The sequence below is a fragment of the Falco biarmicus genome, chromosome 3, assembly GCF_023638135.1.
Source record: "Falco biarmicus isolate bFalBia1 chromosome 3, bFalBia1.pri, whole genome shotgun sequence".
NCBI lineage: Eukaryota > Metazoa > Chordata > Aves > Falconiformes > Falconidae > Falco > Falco biarmicus.
This window is the reverse complement of record NC_079290.1, coordinates 109616778-109636642: the sequence shown is the minus strand read 5'-3', so window position 1 is coordinate 109636642 and position 19865 is coordinate 109616778. Positions and strand designations below refer to the sequence as shown.

At 54.6% G+C, this 19865-nt stretch overlaps 2 protein-coding genes across 2 annotated transcripts in view; both read right to left on the bottom strand.

The window, feature by feature from the left end:
- The window catches only part of USP48 (ubiquitin specific peptidase 48), a 30589-nt gene extending 17190 nt beyond the window's left edge, over positions 1-13399 (bottom strand). The window contains 12 exon segments of the mRNA XM_056331489.1: positions 2003-2152; positions 4230-4355; positions 6692-6871; positions 7173-7255; positions 7482-7615; positions 8901-9009; positions 9602-9666; positions 9668-9727; positions 10827-10954; positions 11837-11993; positions 12236-12356; positions 13167-13399. Coding sequence (XP_056187464.1) covers positions 2003-2152; positions 4230-4355; positions 6692-6871; positions 7173-7255; positions 7482-7615; positions 8901-9009; positions 9602-9666; positions 9668-9727; positions 10827-10954; positions 11837-11993; positions 12236-12356; positions 13167-13300 — 1447 coding nt within the window. The 5' untranslated portion in view covers positions 13301-13399.
- A 722-nt stretch (positions 13400-14121) lies between these two features.
- HSPG2 (heparan sulfate proteoglycan 2) overlaps positions 14122-19865 on the bottom strand; it is a gene marked incomplete at its 5' end in the record, with an annotated part of 33341 nt that continues 27597 nt past the window's right edge. Inside the window, 13 exon segments of the mRNA XM_056331532.1 lie at positions 14122-14642; positions 15183-15286; positions 15364-15447; positions 15523-15593; positions 15684-15762; positions 16397-16472; positions 16578-16631; positions 16713-16835; positions 17631-17808; positions 17902-18134; positions 18826-19047; positions 19579-19677; positions 19753-19861. Coding sequence (XP_056187507.1) covers positions 14122-14642; positions 15183-15286; positions 15364-15447; positions 15523-15593; positions 15684-15762; positions 16397-16472; positions 16578-16631; positions 16713-16835; positions 17631-17808; positions 17902-18134; positions 18826-19047; positions 19579-19677; positions 19753-19861 — 1953 coding nt within the window.

Sequence of the window (19865 nt, the reverse complement as noted above, 5' to 3'; positions counted from 1 at the left end):
GAGAAACACTCGTGCATTTGAAGATTTCCAGAGCAAACAGAAACATGCTCAAATTTTTTAGGGTGAGCCCCGTTTTTTTTGAAACAGAGCAGCAAGCTCGCCCTTGTTTGCTCAAGGAGAAACACCCTGCACAAAGCCAAGGCCCAGGAGCGGGTCAGCGCCTGTATGAGCGGTGAAATAACTTCGGGTGAATCCCCTATATTTCAGTATCAAGACCAAGTATCAATGTGCAAAACCTTCTGTAAAGGTGACTGGGTAATTAGGAGGCAATTAACCCCATTCTGGGCTGATGGGAGGAGGGCAGCTCTGAAACGAGGGGGAACGTAACCGTTAGATCTATTTCTCAAATGGACACAAATCCTTCATGTTTTATACAAAGGAACAACAGAGAAGCTACAGGAAAATGCTATGTCTTCCAGCTTGCACTGGATCTTTGCAAAGCTGGGCTTCAAACCCTCTTTTCCTCTGCAGCATAAATGAGTGGTATTTTCATCTTATGCAACGCCATCAGAGATACACAGCCATGACCTCCAGAGAATTGCAACGCTGTCAGAAATGGTTTGCTAGTTTGGGATGAAAGCTGCCTCCCCCGGAAAGTACGTTTTTCTGGGGCAGTCTACACAAAGCTGGCAGAAAACGTGTCTGCACAGCTGCAGAGAGAGTCCCAAGCTCCTGCGGGATCGAACCCAGAGCAGCGCTGGAATAATGCTGCCTCCAGCTGTGCTAGCAAGCTGCTGTGCCCAGGAGGACGTGCCCAGCAGCAGGCAGTGGGTGCCCCCAGTACAGTGCTTCAGGTCCCGCCACCCTCAAACTGGGGCAGAGGAGCTCTACCTGCACTTGTAAAAACCCATCTTTTTGAGATGTATTCCTCTGTTGTCTTAGAAATGCTGAGAGCAAACTATTCTGTTCTGCTAAGGGGGAGAGAAAACAACAAGAGTTGGGCTGGTTGCTCCTTTTTAATGGTGACTCACGGCGGATTCATAGCTCCACCACAACTTTGATTTAACGGTGACATTTTAACACGGCTCAGACTCACAGAGACTCGGCAGGATGGGCTGCGACAAACTCCTGTTCGTGAGTGAAGCGCCTGTTGTCTGCAAACTCGGGTTCATAAATTGAAGAGGCAGACATTTACAGGAGCCAAGGAGTCTGCCGTTTGGCTAGTCGAATGTTGCTGCTGGTTCTCAGCACCAAGCAAGGAATATTAAAGCTGAATGTCAAATTTTCTAACAGGCTACACAATTAAACAGGGTTAAAGTCTTTACAGATTTCCTGGAGTTTTTAGGAGATGCACATAGGGGAGAGAAGTTCCATCCATGCTGGATGGGCCAAGCAAGTGCCCCTGCACGTGTTTGGAAGGAGATGGGAGAGGAAAACAAGGTGGAGAATAAAAATCCTCGTGCCCAGACGTGCTAAGGCAGCAAGACACAAGGAGTAGCAGGAAAGGATTAACCCCAGCCATTCATCAGGCTGACTACGAAGCTTAGACACGGAACTCTGAAGCGCTGGCAGGGATGAATCAAACCATTTTCTGCTGGAGGTCAGGCATTCTTGTACCCTGTTACCTGCTGATTAATTTGGATCAACAGCTCCCAAACTTGCTGTGAGTTGGCAATTTGAGACTGGCCAGTTATTCTGCCTCGATGCCACTAACCGCTAACGAGACGAGCTGCTCACCAGGCAGAAGAAAACAGTCACAATGCATGGAAGCACACAGGAGACTGACTGATGGGGAAGGAGGGAGAGGGAATTAACGACGCCAGAGGCCACGAGAATGAGTAAAAAAGGAGAAAAATAGGTTAAGGCAGAAAAACAAGAGAGGGAAAGCAAATCCTAAGCATGCAGCAACAATAGACAGCCATCGCTTTCCTCGTTTGAGAGGGTTACAGCTAATGCCTTCCAGCGAAGTGCAGGCCACAGAAGAGAGTTGTGGGTTAGTCACAAAACAGTACTAATCTTAACAACGGTCTACTAGAAAATACTACCACAATATCTTACAGACCAGCTTCAGCGGGTAACCTTTTGTAGAGCTCCTTCACCTCTTCGTGTTTGATTTTGCCTCTGGCCACGCTCTGTTTGCGCATCTCAGCCATTTCGTTGCACCACTCCTCAAACTTGCAGTTATCGCGCTCTACCAGCTCCTGCAGAAAAGCTGTTGGGAAGAAGAAAAAGCAGTCATTTTAAAGGAAAAGGCCAATTATGTTAATCATCCCTGCGATCGGTTAACTGGGGGATAACGAGCAAGCCTAAAAATTACCCCACGCAGCAAATGACATACGAGGTTTTCCCGACAGCCCAGTGCATGGACGTTGCTCTCTCCAATATTTATGGTTGTAGATGATTAAATGCAACTGTCCTGGGCAATACAACGGTGCCCAAGAAAATAATTTACTCGGGGTTGGTTGCTGCATTAAGAGAGAAACCCTTTGCTTGCTAACAAGCCTACGCCCAGCGCTGGCAGTTGTGCAAAGTGCAGTGGGGTTTGGTGAGAGGCTGCAGAGCCGAAGCACAGCAGGACGCTTTGCTGCTCGCTTCAGTCCCTCCCTGCTCTTCCTCTTGCTCCAGCCACTTCTCTGCCTCCCACCAAGAGCAGCTTCTCCGTGCTGCCAAGGACCCATCATTCCCAGGGGAGAAGGAAGAGCTTTTCACCCTACGGATACACCCCAAGCCTGTCCCGACGTGCAGCCCCGCAGGTACACGTGATCTCAGCGTGAAGGGTCAAGCACATTGCAAACCCAAGGGCAAAAAGCCCTCAGGAGATGTGAGATAAGCCGGGACAGATCCTGCTGTTGACGGAAAGGTGAGAGAAATGGGAATTTTTGCTGTTGTCGATGGAAAAAACCCAACCAAACCAAACCTCAGCAGGGGAAAGAAGAAGATAAAACACTTCCCTCGCAGGGCTGGTGTAAGGAAGGGGGAAAGCATTGCTTATCTGAAGCCTCTTCCTATTCAGCAGTATTTTGAAGAGCCAAAATATTTCCAGAAAGCTTAACACTTGTGCAGCCAGGGAGCACAATATCCACCTTGGGAGAACACACAGTATTAAAAAACAACCAGCTTGACCCCCTTGAGGTCAGAGCCAAGTTACGTCTCTCCACCGTCCCGGAAAAGCCGCTTTTAACAGCATCAAAGCAAAATGCCTCAAATTTACAGTTGCATGAAACCTCCCCGCAACCGCACAGCTCGACTGCTGCCCTTCGCTCCCTGTTCCCTGGCAGGCTTCCATGTGAAACAAAGGCAACCGCGGGGCTGCGCAGGAATTTGGAGCTGGGTGGAGAGGCTTTTGCCGAGTTATTGTTTTGGGCAGAGGGGTAGGAGGAAAAGGAGCGCAAGAGAGCTCAGGGAACAGACCGAAATTGCAGATCCGAGGCAGGAATTGGCACTAATTCCCAAAGCTGTGGGGTTCAGAGGGTGGGTTTTAGTGGTGGTGGGGCTGGAAAAGGATCGGCGCTGTTATTGGAGGGGGGAAAAGCTGTACGATTTACCCCCTTCACATCCAGATAACCTGAACGAACAGCAGAGGTCCAAAGGGGTTACCCACCTCCGCTGTCCCCGCTTTGCAGAAGAGTAGAGAAGGTGGAACACACCTCCATCCCCATCAGCACCAGGGGCCTAATTAATATTTCCAATCAAGTAGCACGCAAATGCGAAGCATCATTAAATCCACAGGCCAAACCTACAGGGATTTCTGCCACCCCCAGCAATTCTAAAGCAAGACACGAGCACGCTCGTACAAAACTCCTGTTAAGGGCTTGCATCCTCTTATTTCCATGCCATTTGTTCTCAATATGGCAAAGATTAAGCACTCGCAGAAGAAACCTGACATTTGTCAGGATTATTCACCTCCAGCACAGTACATGCACTGCCGATGACATTTAACCACGCTGTTCTTCGCCTTCAGGAACCCGAGCGGTTCCTGTGGGATGCCAGCTGTGAATCCCAACGCTCCCGCTGCCGCACGTGGCTCCCAGCGGGATGACCTCCTCCTAACGCCTCCCCACCTTGTCTTGCTGGTTAAGTTATTGAGGTCTGAGGGCACAGGGGGCAGATGATCAGGCTGATATTATTTAAGCGCTAGGAAAGCCCAGGGGTTTCACTGATTGTGACACCGAGTGGCACCTTTGGGGACAGTGGTCACAAAAGGGGCTCTGAGCAAGACCCTGACTCCTGGCCTGCCTGGAGCATCACCAGACGAGATGGGGAGGCCAAGAGAGTCAAAGCTCACTCACCTGGTACTTCGATTGTCAGAGACTTCTCCCGGGTTTGCAGCCTGTATACCAGCATGTAAGCATTGCGCGAGCAGTGAGTCCCTTTCCCACACTTAGGTTTACGAGTCTGGGATTTAGAAGGCTCCGCTGTGGTACAGAAGGCAAAACACAATAAACACACAAGCTCGCTTACTGATTCTTCGTTAACGGGACAAGTTTGCCACCTAGCCAGCTTCCCTCTCCCCGCTGTGCTCTGCCAGGCCTCTTTTTGCCAAGCACTGGGCTTGGCATGAGCCAAAATTGCATCCCAAAGAAAGGCCCAAATCCCTCCAGCATTTCTGGAGGCAGGGTAGTTCAAAGGGACTAAAATTAGGAGCCTGTTCTGAACTGCCCTTCTACAAAAGCCTTTCTTCTCTCCCCAGTTAAACCTCAGCAACTCTTGTAAAAACATCCTTTCTCCCCAGTGACTCTTGTTCTGGTGTCCTGATACCAAAGAACAGAGTCAAATCCTCAGAGAAAAGAATCTTATTTACAGGTGATCGTGTATGTGAAAAAACACGTCCTTCTGTTAGGCAACAAAGCTTTTTGGGAGCAAACACCCACGGAAACAGTTATTACAGCGCAGCTGGTGGTGCGATGTAAACTCCTGTTGCAAGAGCTGCCGTTTCCAGCAGACTGTCAGGCAAGGAAAAAACAATCTATAGCTGCAACTGCAAAAATCAACCACTTTTTTTTACTTTAAAAGTGTAAAGAGACAATCCTCCACAGGTCAAACAGAACACTGAAATGTTAAGAAGGGCCTGTCTCTCCCAAATTCTGAAAAAATTCACATGCCTCTCCCACCACACCATCCAGGGGACTTCCTAGACGCTCTTTATTTGCATTTTCTCCAAATATTTTCTAAATTGTTCCCATCTGCGCAGCCAGGCCACAGGACTCTCTCCCTGCAGCAGACCTCTGCTTTACGTTACTGACCTTCTCCTGCCGTTGCACGCGTTTGTAACAAAGAAGGGTCTCAGTTTGCCTTGGAGCAGGCAAATAACATCAGTGCTCGATAAAAAATATTAAGGCTTCCAGCCTACAGGGGCTTCTAAACATGCTTTACTTCTATGCTTCAAGCAGCTTTGTGTTTCAGCAAGAATACTTACTTGCGGTTAAGTGTAAACCTTTACAAGATCGAGGCCACAGTGGTTTATTTGCATCTTATTTTGCTATGCTGGGTAGCTTGGCAAGTTAGAGAGAAAGGCTGAGAAGCTCTTATTTCCTTTCGGGGCTTATTTTTCTCTCTCACACCACTAGATGTCTAGCCAGCTTCACAATTTGTTTGGAAGCAAGTGGTAGTCAAACATTAACAGGATGACAAAGCTGCTCCGATGGCAGCCAGCTTTTCTGTCTGTCGTGATGAAATGCAAGGTGTTTACTAGCAAGAGAGCTGCAAATAAAGTGGCGTCACGCAGATGTGTGCACGGAAGGGAACGGGAGAGGGAGGCTAATTCCCCGTGCCTGCGTGAGGGCATGCTCAGGCTGACATGGCTTTACAACAAACTAAGGGAGCAAATAAACCTGAGGGTGTCTTTTCGTTAAACTCTCGCTTAAGGACGCTTCAAAGAACGGCAACATTTCATAAAGTCCAATTGCAGCAAAGCACGAGCGTCCTGGTGGGCCAGTGTTTCTGTGAACGCACTGTTTGCACTGGAAGTGAAATGTCTGGCGTTAACTTCCCCATTTCCCAATCCTGCAACGCATCCTGTGCTAAGGAACACTGGGCAACTGCAAATCCGTGCACTCCAAATACCAATTTAACGCTGAACTGTTCCTATAGATCAACTGCAGACTGAAACCCCCCCCAGGTACAGCCTCAGCCCAACCCCTCCAAGACATCAGGACCCTGTCCCGTCCAGGGAACGTGGTTATCAGGGCAGCACCAGGACACGGGCACGAGATGAGCCGACAACGGTAGAACAGAAGAGCGCAAAGAAGAAGTAAAAAATGCAAAGAAAAAGGCAGTTTTGGTTTCCAAGCCCTTATACAGATCAAGATTTTTTTACGGAGACTCTTCACTGTCTCCAAGTAAAACACCTCAGTGGAAATAAAAACATAATGTGCTAAGGAAACTGAAAATAATCTTGTTATCTGTTCCTAACCCTCCTTTTGCACAGCGGCCAAGGAAGCGACAACTTGTCTGTTTCATCCCGATAGGCGACTGCTGCCCAAGTTATCAGCATCTTATCTGCCATGTGGCAGGCAAGAGAAATACTAGAGGAACTGATCACGAGGTGTGTGTAAACACTCACACAGGGCTGAAAAGAAGAAAATCTGGCTGCAATTAACAGAATTGCTGTTTCACACATTACTCCTAAGATGCGACAGCACGCGTAGGAGAACTTTTGTTTTAAGAGTAACAGGGCCTCCACGTATTCAGCCTCCGTGTTTTTGGTGAAAAGAGTTATTTTAAAAGGGCACTCACAACTCAAAGGTTTTACCTAGATCTTCCTCAATCCCCAACTGCAGTTTCTTCCCCTCCATCTTTTCGATGTCTTCGTCGTTAAACTTGTACCACTCGCCCGTCTGTGGATCCTTCACGTGGGCGATGTAGTGCCCGGAATAGGCGCTCACGCCGCGGTGTATAAGGACAGCACTAAGTTCATACACGTAAACGCCGTCTGGAAGGAAAGCAGCAATTATACAGCGCTCTGGCTGGAACAGCAGAGATCTTTTCTTTCCTAGTGCTTCATGTTTTTGTAAGGCAGCAGACAAAGACTGCCCTTGAACTTGCATCTTTCCAAGTCCTTGCTAAGTAGGTTGTGACTTCCACAACCCACTTAGCGAGGCAGTTACTTGAAACGCAGGCTTCAAACAACTCCTGACAGATTTTTCCTTCAAAAAGGGGATTCAGAGGAGATCTCTGCTCGTCTGCTGAGAGGCAGTAGGTAAAGCTGATGGAACACAGCGCACAAAACTCACTTTTTTGTTCCATAAAAGGCTCCATGTCAAGCAGCTCGGAGAAGCCAATATAGGTGTTCAGCTTTTTCTTATGGCCAGTTTGTCTGTGGGGAGGCAAAGCTTCAGCTCAGGGGACAGCAATAACAGTTCACATCTCAAAAGAACTCCCCTTGAAACCCACCGAGCATTCCCAGAGAAGCTCACGCACGCGCTTGATCCTCAGTCTCTTAAATTAACGCAGAAAGAGCAAAGCAGATGACTCCCCAAAGAGCTTCCTTGCAACCCATGCTGCTCCTGCCTTACCAGCACACGTGCCAGCGAGAGCCTTACCTGTCAAACACGAAACGCATCAGCTGCAGGTTGAGTGTGCAGGGAAGACTTAGCAGCCTGATCTTCCTCGTGGCGTTCTGCTTACTCTGACAAGTTTCACAAAAATAACGATTGTCCCCTTCTAATTTTTCTTCCTGAGTGGGGAGGGGAGGCAGAAAGAAAGGTCTTGAGAACCGAAAAAAAGTGAAGCAGTCCAAGCTACTCAACAGCTGGGGACTGAAAAGTACAGAAGTTGTTTTAACCATTTAATTCTCTACCCAACTACCTTCCAAAATAATCTCTTGGTTAAAAATGCGTGCTAATAAAAGCACTTTACAGCACGGTCACAGTAGGCTGCTCTCACTTTAAGGGAGACTGTAGACTGAATCAAGCGTTATTCCTAGTTCTCAGGTTGCTTACAAGACCATCAGGTTTGCTCCCTGCTTGACTGAGTTGGTTAATACCAATGAGGGCTATGGCAAAAGAAAATAATTAAGTCGCCTTTTTATGAGTTCACATGGACCGGGTTAATGTAAAACCACATTTTAGCCTGGAAACTACAATCCCCTTGTGCTCAGCCACGCAAACATCACCTCTAAGAGCCACTGCCTCTGCCTAAGTAGATCCAAAGGCATGATTCAGCCAGAGGAGAACGCCAGCTGCCCTAAACAAGGTCAGCAGGCTGTTTCATTTGAAGGAGGAGCAGACAAACTTGAAGTTCACCATTTCAGGATTTTAATGCGCATACACCAACCAGTCTTTTTTCATAGCAGACCTTCCCCAAGCTGAGCAACCGGTTTGCTAAGCGCATCAGCAAAGCCACTGCCCAACAGCCAGACAGCTCAGGTACAGGGTCACGTTTCAGGTTAGTTCTGTCCCAAATATTTGTCGTTGAATCCACATCTTGAACCTTTCACGTGCCATATCTTAACTTAAGATCTAGGCAAATTTTCAAGTCGAATTAAGAGCACTTGCAGCTGTTCCGGCAGCAGCTATTCCCGGGGTCCTCCCTAGTATTTTTGAGAGCACATTTTAGAGCAGGGAATGTCTCCTGTTGCTATGCAGATGACTACCGATATAGAAAACACAAAAAGCAGCCATTCTCCCGGTGCTATCCATGACAAAGCACACAGGGAGTTTTTGTCAGACTTTGGAGATGTTTTCCCAACTTTGCTGGAAAAGTATTTTAACTAAACACGGGACTTTCAAGTGCTTTTTTAACTAAACAGGCGACTTTCAAGTGCTTTTTAAGGCTGTAACATGCGCATGTACTAATTCTCGTCCAAGTCTGCAGAAAAAAAACATTTCCTTTTAGATGCATCTTACTGAGAAGACTTAAGTTGCTTTGCTCCGATACCGACCTCAAAGGCTGTTAATTGAAGGAAGGAATTAAAATATCTTGCTAAGAATAGCAGGACTCGAAAAACAATAAGCTCGTACCTTAAGAAATTCCGTTATACAGTCTGTCAGCTGCTTATGCCCTTGGATGTTTAATTCCAGCTCATAAAATTTAGACACGAGTTTGGACTCCCTGCCACACTGGTTGCAGCTAAGATTAAAAAAAAGAAAGGAAAAAAAAAAAAAAAGACAAAACCGCATGAGGACAGTTCACTGGTTCATGTGTCTGAACTCCCCAACCACTAGTAAAATACTCTTTTGAGTGATAAAAGCAGGAGAAGTCAAAATTAGTGTGATTCACACCCCTAAACAACAAAACCTCTGCAAGAAGGTGTAAGCAGATCATAGCATCCACCAGGAAAAAACAGAACACCTGCTTACAACTTGCATACACCATTTTATGTCATTTTGGAGGCAAAATCCACAGCTCCCAGAACACAGGAATAAAAATACAACACGTGAGTACACAGTTTTCTATCTGCGAGACTTTACGTCCCATTAACTCACTTGCACGTTTAATTAGTAAATTTTCATTAAAGGATTAAAAGCGTCTGGAGAACCACACCACCACCACCACATGCACAGAATCAGGAAACCTGAAAGCTAAAAACCTCTTACAAAATGTTTCAGCAGAAGCTTACCTGCCCGCTCCGGCTGTTAGGAGGGATCTTTCCCCCGCCTCACATTCTTGTAAAAGGTTTAAATATTTACAGAAAGGTTCTTCCTGAAGACCAGATACTTACACCGTGACGTAGGCGTACTCTCCACAGAACTGCTTTTGCACTATGTTTCGAACATCTGGGTTTTTTTTGTTTGGATAAAGTATCTTCCAGCAGTGACATGAACAGCTTTGAAAACTCCTGGGCGTCCTAGAAGTGAAAGCCAAGTCCGTTAACAATATGCGGCAGCACAAAGCCCAATCACAACCTTGTCGCTAATTTACTGCAAATTACCCGGAGCCCTCACACAGGCTACATAGAGGCTTCGGTCGTGCACTGAATAGAAAAAAAGACCAGTCGGGAGAACTAAAGAAAAAGAGGAATTTGCCTAAAAGGAGTGCGAGGCCCCCAGCGTGACACCACGGCGTGAGCAAACCTGGCTCCCAGCCAGCCGCGCCGGGTGGTTTGACTTCTGCCCCACTCCTTGCAGGGCTCTGGAATTTAAAAAAAAAAAACAAAACAAAAACACTCCTGCAGGGCTTTCTATCCCCTTAATGCTTGTTTTTCAAAGCTGAGCACGCAATACGAGCTGTCCCCACTTGCCTTATAGGCAAAAAGAAAAATAAACCCACCCCAAACATGAGAAGCTGGCCTGTGGATTCATCCCCTCCTGCAAGGCTCGGGAGCCTCCCCACACCCATCTCAGCGCCTTCCTCTCCCAAAACCAAGCAGGCTTTGGCCTCTCCCAGCTGTCCTTCAGGATCACCGGTCAGTAGCGACCGCTTCCTTCCCCTCCCAGAGCCTCCCAAGGAAACGCGTGCTGGCGCTCAGGCTCCTCTTCCCACGATCTCCCTTACTTCTCCAAGCGGACTTTTTTCAAGCCGTGCCCTGCTCCTGAGCTCTCTTCAGTTCCACCTCTGCAAGACCCCGCTGCGGCACTCACGCCTCTCTAACTGTGCTTTCTCCACCCCACACCCTTGCCCTGGATGGTGACTGGCTCTTGGTGACCCAACCAAGTATCTTCTCATCATGCAAGAGCACTTCAACCCCTGCTGGACTACCCGCCTGGGAGAAGCAGCCCACCAAACACCTGCGAAAGGACCCTCAGGGCTCGACTAAGTGCTAACAACACTCCCAGTCCCCATCCCATCACTCCCAGTCCCCATCCCATCGCTTCCCGGGCTCCCCCTGACCTCCCATACCAAGGGAAGAGCCTGGAGCACCACTTCTCCTGTTGTGTTTGTACTGTGCAGCAGAACCTGGCTCTCGGAAGGTAATTAATTACTCAAGGGCCGTGCCTCAAACCTACCTGCTGCTGCCCGGTATCCAAGCCCAGTGCTTTGACAAATCCAGAGGGATCAATGTATCGCCTTTTGCTGTTCTGCAGCAAGGCAAACAAGTACTGGAGGTGCTCGCAAATGGTCTGAGGCTCATAGTCTATTAAAACAAGTTGCACAAATTACAGTAAGTAATTCAAGGCAAGAGATAACTGTTCCAAGTAATTTGCTTGTTCTTTCTTTCTAAGAGTAAATTTAACGATCAGAAGTGATGTTTTTTAAAAGTCATTTCAAGTTATCATAAGAACCAAAGTGGTTCAAGTCACTGATGGCTTGAAATCCCAGTGCAAGCCAAATATCACAGAATTATTTAAGTTGGAAAAGACCTAAAGATCATCGAGTCCAACTGTAAGTGTCCCACAGTGCCTAGCACGAGCAAGTGAAGAATTCAAGCAGAACGCACCGACTGCCACATAGCAATAGCGTCTTATTTACCTTAAGTAGCGAGACATCATTTAAAAATCCCATAAAAATTGGAACAGAAGAAATCGGGCAGCTGCCCTGACCCAGAGCACACCTATAGCACCATACCGTACATAAAGGTACGTCAGCCGGGGCCACTGCCCACTGTGCAGCCAGGAGTCTCATTCCTACTGGGCACCTAAACTTTTGCCCTCCCATGGGATGAGTGCGGCTCCGCAATAACGCAGATCGGTCCCAACCCATGTGCTTCCACCCCCCAGCACCATCATTAAGCTGAGAATGCTTTGGAAAGCAGCCTGGCAAGGAACGAACACGAATCAGATTTTTGAATCTGATCAGAACATTCTGATTTAAGAAATAACTCAGATAAAGGTTAGTTTGTTCCCCAAGGCCGGATGATAAACTCAAAAACAATGGCGAAGAGATGGGATAAGCAGGCTGTAGCTTCTCCCCTCAATTCTCCTGATAAACACTATCCCGAAGCGGACGCCAACGTGTAAAAATTTAGGAGAAAATGAGCAAAACCACTCCTGCTCGCAGCAGATGACTTCCCACCCACCTTTGTCCTTCGGGATGCCCTCTCCAGTCGCGTACTCGCTGCAGGTGCTGGGACACAAGTAGAGGGCTTGCCGGAGTTCCAAGTTAAGAAACCACATCTGCAAGAAAGTGTTCACGTAGCACGTGGCGCCGAGGTTCGTTAAGCCCACAAATGCGTTCTGGTGTAAGAGAGAAAGTAACAGTTGTCACTTGTCACTGTGGAGGAGCAAGCAGAAATCCAGCAGCTGGGGCGGCAATTTTACAGCTGTTTTTCAGGAAAACGCCGCTCTGGTACTGTACAAACAGCTGCATCCCAAACTCTCTGGCTACAAGGGGACACAAGGTGTCACCGCCCCTTGTCCCCATCTTCTCCTGGGGACCAGGAAGGGCAGGGGATGCTTTTGGGGGAGGGGAGAGCTACCTTCTTGCGGCGCTCGCAGTTGGGGTCGTCGATGTTGTGGAAGCTGTTCTCGTCTATCTCACCCAGCCAGACGTGCTCCCCGATGCCCACCAGGCAGTTGGGGTTCCCCCGGCAGTTCCTCCTGTAGAACCAGCACCCACCCCAACTGTCACCCTCACTGAAGGGATGCTCCCGTCCCCTGAGTGGGTGACCGTGGGGGACAAGGGCAGCAAGGGGGACGCTTAATGCTAAAAAAGAATGAACAGGGTGGGATGCAGGTCCCACACACACCGCAAAAACAGGGGTTATGGATGAACAAAGAGATAGAGAACTAGAGGGGAGGAAAAAAGGGGAATCCTAGGGAAGAGTACAGGACCTGGGGAACCAAGGAGGGAGGGGGGCCCCCACAACCCAGGGGGATCCCCAACATCTGGGGAGCCAGTCAGGGAGAGGGACCCCCACAGCTCAAGGGGGTCCCCTACATTTGGGGAGCCAGGCAGGGAGGGCCCCCCCGCCAATCCTGGTGGGATCCTCTATATCAGGGCAGCCAGGCAGGGAGAGAGACCCTCACAGCCCGGGGGGGGGGTACCCTATGTCTGGGGAGCCAGGCAGGGAGAGGGGGCCCTGGAACCCGGGGGGTGCCCTATATCCCGCCCACCCCAACCCCAGAGAATGAGGGTCCCAAAGAAGGGAATGGGGGGGGAGGGCTGTCCCCGCCGGCCCTCAGGACTCCAGGAAGGGCAGGGTGCTTCCCCAGCCCCCCGGGAGGGTGGAGGAACAGGGGGCGCCCCCCGCCCTGGGGGCGAGGCCCCAGACCCGGGGGGAGCGGGGGAGGCCTGGGGTCCCCTGCGGCCCCGAGGGCCGGGGTAAGCGGCGGGGGGGGAGGCGGAGGGCCGCGCCGGGAGGACCGGGGGGGGAGGGTTCCGGGGGGGGGGGGGGGGGGGGGCGGTACCGGCAGGCGCCGCGCTGGCAGGGCTCCAGCCCGACGCGGTAGGCCGCTTCGATGTGCTCCTGCGCCACCGCCTCGGGCGGCACCGTCTCGGTCCAGCGCCACGCCGCCTTCTCCAGCTGCAGCCGCGGCGCCATCGCCGCCACCGCCCCGAGCTGCGGCCCGGGCCTGCTCCGGCCCCGGCCCCGGCCTGGTCCCGCCCGGCCCCTCCTGCCGCTGCCGCCGCCGCCGCCGCCGCCAGGGCCTGTGACGCCACGCGCGCGCCGCGCTGCCGGGCGCGAGGCGCTGACGTTGCCGGGCTGCGACACGCGGCGCGCGAGGGGCGGGGCCTGCGGCGGGGCGGGGCCACCGGGGCGGAGCCACCGCCACCCCAGGGCCCCCGTCCCCCCATTCCACGCTGCACCCCCGCCGCACCCCCATTCCGTACCGCCCCGTACCCCCCTGCACCCCAACACCGTAACGCTCCCGCCCCGTACCCCCGCACTCCCAGACCATAATCCCCCGTAGCCCCATAGCCCGACCTGTACCCCCCTAGACCCGCACCCCCACACCCCACTCCCCAATACTATACAACACCATACCTCTACCCCGCCATAACCCCCTACCCATACCCCCATACCATACATTCCGTACTCCCCAATACTATAACCCCCATACCCCTACCCCCCATAACCCATACCATACATTCCATACCCCCCTGTACTATCCCCCCACAACCCCCCCATACCATACTCCCCAATACTATCCCCTCTCCATACCCCTACCCCCAATAACCCCCCCTACTATACTTATCATACTCCCCAGTACTATCCCCCTATACCCTACGTTCCATACTCCCCAGTACTATCCCCCCCATACCATACTCCCCATACCCCCCAATACTATACCCCCCCATACCATGCATTCCATACTCCCTGGTACCATACCCCCCATACCATATGTTCCATACTCCCCAGTACTACACCCCCCCATACCACACGTTCCATACTACCCAGCCCCCCCACCCCCGGCGCACCCCCAGACACGCAGCCGCACTGGTTCTCTCTCCTTTAATAGCTGTCCCCGCGGGGGTCCCCGCCAGCACCCCGATTGTCCCTCGCGCCCCACCCCGCTGCCACCCTGGGGGGCATCCAGGCGGCCCGGCCACCCCGGCACAGCTTCGGGGTGCCGGTGGGGGGGGGTGTAAACATTTTTGGGGGTCCCGGCCCCCCCCCCGGAGTCTCCCCGGGGCAGCGAAGCACCGTTTCCTCCTGGCTTGGTTTTTTTGGAAAAGAGTAAAATTGGCCACAATCCCCCCAAAGAGGCTGGGGGGGGTTAGGAGGGGCAGGGGGGGGGCGGGGGAGCCCCCCACCGCACCGTGCCGCAGGTCGATGGGGTGCCGGGGGGTGCCGGGGGGCGCCAGCGCCAGCCCCCGCAGGCAGCCGGTGATGCCCGAGGAGAACTTGCCGGCCGTCAGGCTGCGGGGGTCTGGGGCTCCGCCTGGGGGGGGGGGGCACAGGGTGTGCGGGGGGTCCTGTGCCACCCGCCTCTGCCCAGCCCGTGTCACATCAGGTGTCCCCACCCCATGTCCATCACGTGTCCCGTCTCATGTGTATTTCATGTCCCACCCCGTGTCCCATCAGGTGTCCCATTCTATGTTCCATCAGGTCCCATCAGGTGTCCCATCACGTGTCCCATCCCATGTCCCACCCCATGTCACATCAGGCGTCCCATTCCATGTCCCACCCTGTGTCCTGTCCCATGGCCATCCTGTGTCCTATCCCATGTGTGCCCTGTCCCACCTCCTGTGTCCCACCCCCTGTCCCACTCTATGTCCCACGATGCAGCCCATGTCCCATTCCGTGTCCCACCCTGTATCCAACCCTGTGTCCCATCAGATGTCTCGTTCCATGCCTCATGACACATCCCAACCCATGTCCCATCCCATGTCATGCCCTGTTCCATCCCACCCCATAGTCCCATCCCATGGCCCACCCATGGCCCCCCCTGTGCCCCCCCGTCCCCCAGGTGCCACCATACCCACGAAGATGCTGCCCTGGGTGTTGGCCATGATGTTGGCTCCTGGCGACTCCCCGCTCACCGGCTCTTCCCCATCCACTTGCAGCTGCCCGCGGCGGCCCTCCCTGCACGGCACCCATCAGCACCCACCCTGACCCCCATCCCGCCCCCCACCCCTCCCCCTGCCCCAACCCCCACCCACCTCGTCACCACCACGCGGTGCCACTCGCCATCGTTGATGGGGTCTTCAGAGATGATGGTGGCCTCGCCGCTGCCCAGCTGGTAGCTTCAAGGTGACATGGGATCAGCACCCTTGGGTGGCACAGGGCACCCTGAGGTGACACCGTGTCCCCCCACTCACCTGAACACCAGGTGCCCGTCCTTCAAGCCGAGGCCAATGAAGTCTTTGGCTTTGCCACCCTCGCCGGGCTCCTGTGGGTGCAGTGGGGCGGTGAGCGGGGTGGGGTGCACCCTGACCCCCACCCTCAGGGGGCTCAGCACCCTGGTCCCCTCCCCGCTCACCGCCCCGTGCCACAGCAGCAGCCCGTCGGCGCTGCCCGTCCGCAGCTCCAGCTCGATGCTCTCGGGCGCCTCGGGTGGGCTGCGAGGAGAGGGGGACGGCTTGGTGGGTGCAGCACCCCAGGATGGTGCAACGGCACGAGGGGTGCAGCACCCTGGGAAAGGTTCAGCACCCCAAGAAGGCTGCAATGGCCCAATGGGTGCAGCACCCCAGGGAGGGTGCCATGCTATAGGAAGGAAGGGTGCAGCACCCCAGGAAGGATGCAATGCTGCGACGGGTGCAACACCACGATGGGTGCAATGCTGCTGGAAGGGGTGCAATGGCATGATGGCTGCAACACGGTAGGAAGGGTGCAATGCTGCGGGAGGGGGTGCAGCACCTTATGAGGGTGTAATGGCATGGGAACAGGCGCAATGCTAGGGGAAGGCTGCAACGCTGCAATGGGCGCAATGCTAGGGGAAGGCTGCAACGCTGCAATGGGCGCAATGCTAGGGGAAGGCTGCAACGCTGCAATGGGTGCAATGATGGGAAGGCTGCAATGCTGCAATGGGTGCAATGCTATGGGAAGGGTGCAATGCTGAAATGGTGCAATGATGGGAAGGGTGCAACGCTGTGGTAGGTGCAGCCCATGGGAAGTGGTGCAACTCCCCAGGCAATGCCACGGGTGGGGGTGCAGCACCCTGCTCAGAGGGGCCCTGTCCCCAGTGTCGCTCACCCCCGGGGAAAGAGCTGCCCAGGCAGGGCAAGGTAGGAGCCGTCCTGGAAAGCGGCGCTGAACTGTCCTGGGGCATCTGGGGGGAAAGAGAGAGGGTGAGGGGGGGGGGCCACGCCCAGCTGCCACGCCCACAGCATCACTTTTGGGTGCAAGAAGGGGGAAAATGGGTGCAGGGACCTACCGCCACCCCCGCTGCCTTCCTGCCAGTCCTGCTCCAGCTCCACCAGTGCCAAGCCTGCAGGCAAAGGGAGGTTGGGGAGGGGGTGGCACATGCTTGCCCCCTCCCCCCCATGTCCCCAAGTATCCCCTGACTCACTGTGCTGGCAGTAAGGGCCAGTGTAGCCCTGTGGGCAGAGGCAGGCGTTGCCCTTGCAGGTGCCGCCGTGCAGGCAGGGGTTTCGGTGCAGGCAGCGGTCCTCCTCCTGCTCGCAGCGTGGCCCTGGGCACACAGAAGGGGACACCAGGTGACACAGGCAGCGGTGAGGGTGGTCAGATCCTCTCAGCTCACCTGCTGCACCGGGAGTTCCCCTTGCACACATGTGTGTGTGCAGGGTAAACATGCACATGAGGCGTGTGTGCACACAGCACGCACAGCAGCCACGCTGCACGCTCCTGCACACTGCGCATGCTCCTGCACACCATGCACGTGTGAAAACTATGCACACAGCATATGCATATGTATAAACGCACACATGGCAGATGCACACTCGTGCAAACTGCAGCCAGTGCATAGCACGCATGCCAACTGCACACAGCACACGTGCATGTGCAGCACATATGTAGTATGATCTCATACTGTGTGAACATGCAGCAAATGCACCCACTTGCAAAGTGTGCACACAGGTGTTCCCAGCACCCCTGCATGCACGCATCACACACGCCACTTGCAAAACACGTGTGCACACAGTGCACAGCGCACACATCTGCAGCTCACATGCACGCACGGCAAACGCATGCACTGCACGCACACCCCCAGCACACATGTGCACACAGCAAACACATGCACCGCACACACACAGCACACATGTGCACACAAACGCATGCACACACAGCAAAGGCATGCACTGCACACACGCATGCCCAGCACACATGTGCACACAGCAAACTCATGCACCGCACACACACATGCCCAGCATGCCCAATACGCAGCACACTTGCACCCACAGTGCACACGCATGCTCTGCATGCATGCACATGCCAACTGCACGCGTGTGCGCCCCAGTGTGGGCCTCACCGCTGAAGCCGGGGGGGCAGAGGCAGCGGTAGGCAGGGGTGCCAGCCGGCAGGGGCAGGCAGCGGCCCCCGTGCAGGCAGGCAGCGTGCAGGCAGGGCGAGCGCTGCCCACACTGCCCCACGCCACGGCTCCGTAGGAAGCTGTATGACAAATCCACCTTCTTCCCATTGATGGAGACCTGGGGGGACACCGGGGAGGGGGGGATCAGCCCCCAGCCTCCCTCCCCCAGCGAGGGGACCTGGGCACTCAGGTTGGATTCAGGGGGTCTCACCTCTCCAATGCAGCCCCGGAAGGAGGTGTTGGTTGGGGGGCGCAGGGGGGGCTCGGTGCCCCCCAGGTAAAGGGGGGTGCGGAGGTTGAGACCTTGGCTCTTGCCGGGCGAGGAGCGTTTCACCGGGGCAGCGTCATCCACCACCAGCGTCCCATCCTTGTGCACCCGCTCGGCTGTCACCCGGTGCCAGTGGCCAAGTGTCACCGGCTCAGTGCTCCGGAGCACTGCTGGGCCTGGGGGGACAGGATGGTGGCATCACAAGGGGATGGGGGACACCAGGGATGCTTGGGGAGCAGAGAGGTGCCCTGGGTGATGCTGGGGGACCCCACTGATGCCTGGGGACACTGGCAGCATCTGGGACCAAAGGGATGCCAGGAGACCCTGGTGGTGTGACAGCGATGCTTGGGGATACTGGCAGTGCCTGGGAACATGGGTGATGCCAGGGGACCACAGTGACACCAAGGGACTCCCCACTGATGTCCGAGCACCCTGGTGACATCTGGGGACCCGGCTGGTGCCAGGGCAGGGACCCCAGTGCCATGATGCCAGGGGACCCAAGTGACACCAGAGGGACCCCAGTGGTGTCTGGGGACACAGCAGCACCTGAGGAGCCCAAGGAGGCCAAGGGGCCCTGGTGACACTTGGGGACCCCAGTGGTGCCAGAGGATCCTGGTGATGCTTGGGGACCCCAACAATGCCAAGGGATGCCAGAGACACTTGGGGACCCTAGTGATGCCAAGGGACCACAGTGATGCCAGGGATTCTTGGTGACACTTGGGGGCCCCAGTGGTGCCAGGGGACCCCAATGATGCCAGTAGATGCTGGGAATACCAGGTCACCCCACCTATACCCAGGGTCCTCGGTGCCACCAGCCCCCCTCCCCCCCCTCAGTGCCACCAGGACCCTGTCACCACGCCAGCCCACCTGAGCCCAGTTCATAGCGGAACTCGAGGTGGCCACCAGCCATGGTCAAGGCGACAAAGTCCTCAACGGGGGCGGCTTTGCCGGCGCTGAAGAGCAGGAGCCCGTCAGGTGCCAGCGGCAGGAACTCGGCTTCCACCCGCAGCTCGTGGTGGACGTTGGTGAGGGGTGGGTAGGAGACGAAGGCGCCCGCCTCACCGAAGGATGGCACGCTCACCGCCTCGCCTGCAGCACCCTCACATCAGCGCCCAGCCGTAGGACCCCAGCCTCCAGCCCCACTGTGACCATCTTCCCAGGGTGCTCCCCAGCCCTGTCGCCAGCATGGTCCCCAGGCCTGTGCCCATCTCCCCACGGTGGTCCTCAGCCTGTGTCCCCAGGGTGGTCCCCAATGACCCATCCCCATCGTGCCAATCTCCCTGGGGTGACACCCAATGGCCCATCTCCACCATGTCCATGACGCCCATCTCCCCAATGACCATCTCCCCAGATGGCACCTAATCTCCTGTCCCCATCACGCCCATGTCCCCAGGGCCGTCCCAGCCCCATGCCCATGTCCCTGGGGTGCTCCCCATCCTGCACCCATGTCCCCAGGGCAGACCCAGCCCTGTGCTCACCTCCCCACAGCAGTCCCCATCCCATGCCCATGTCCCCAAGGTGGTGCCAGCCCGATGTCCATCCCCCTGGGGTGCTGCCCATCCCACGCCCATGTCCCCAAGGTAGTGCCAGCCCTGTCACTGTGTCTCCAGCCATGCTCACCCTCGGTGCACCTCTCCCCAGCCTTGCCCAGGTGGCAGCGGCAGGTATAGCCCTGCCCGTCCGGCCGGTTGACGCAGGTGGCATCAGCCCCACATGCCTCTGTAGGGCGACAAGTCATGAGAACCCATCCAGGGAGGGACATTGGGGTGACATCCCCAGGGTACAGGCACCTACCTGGGTGACAATGCAAAGCCCGCGAGTACTCGCAGTTGCTGCCGGTGAAGCCAGGGGGACAGCGGCAGATGTAGGTGCCACTCTCGGCATCCTGGCACACGCCGCCATTCTAG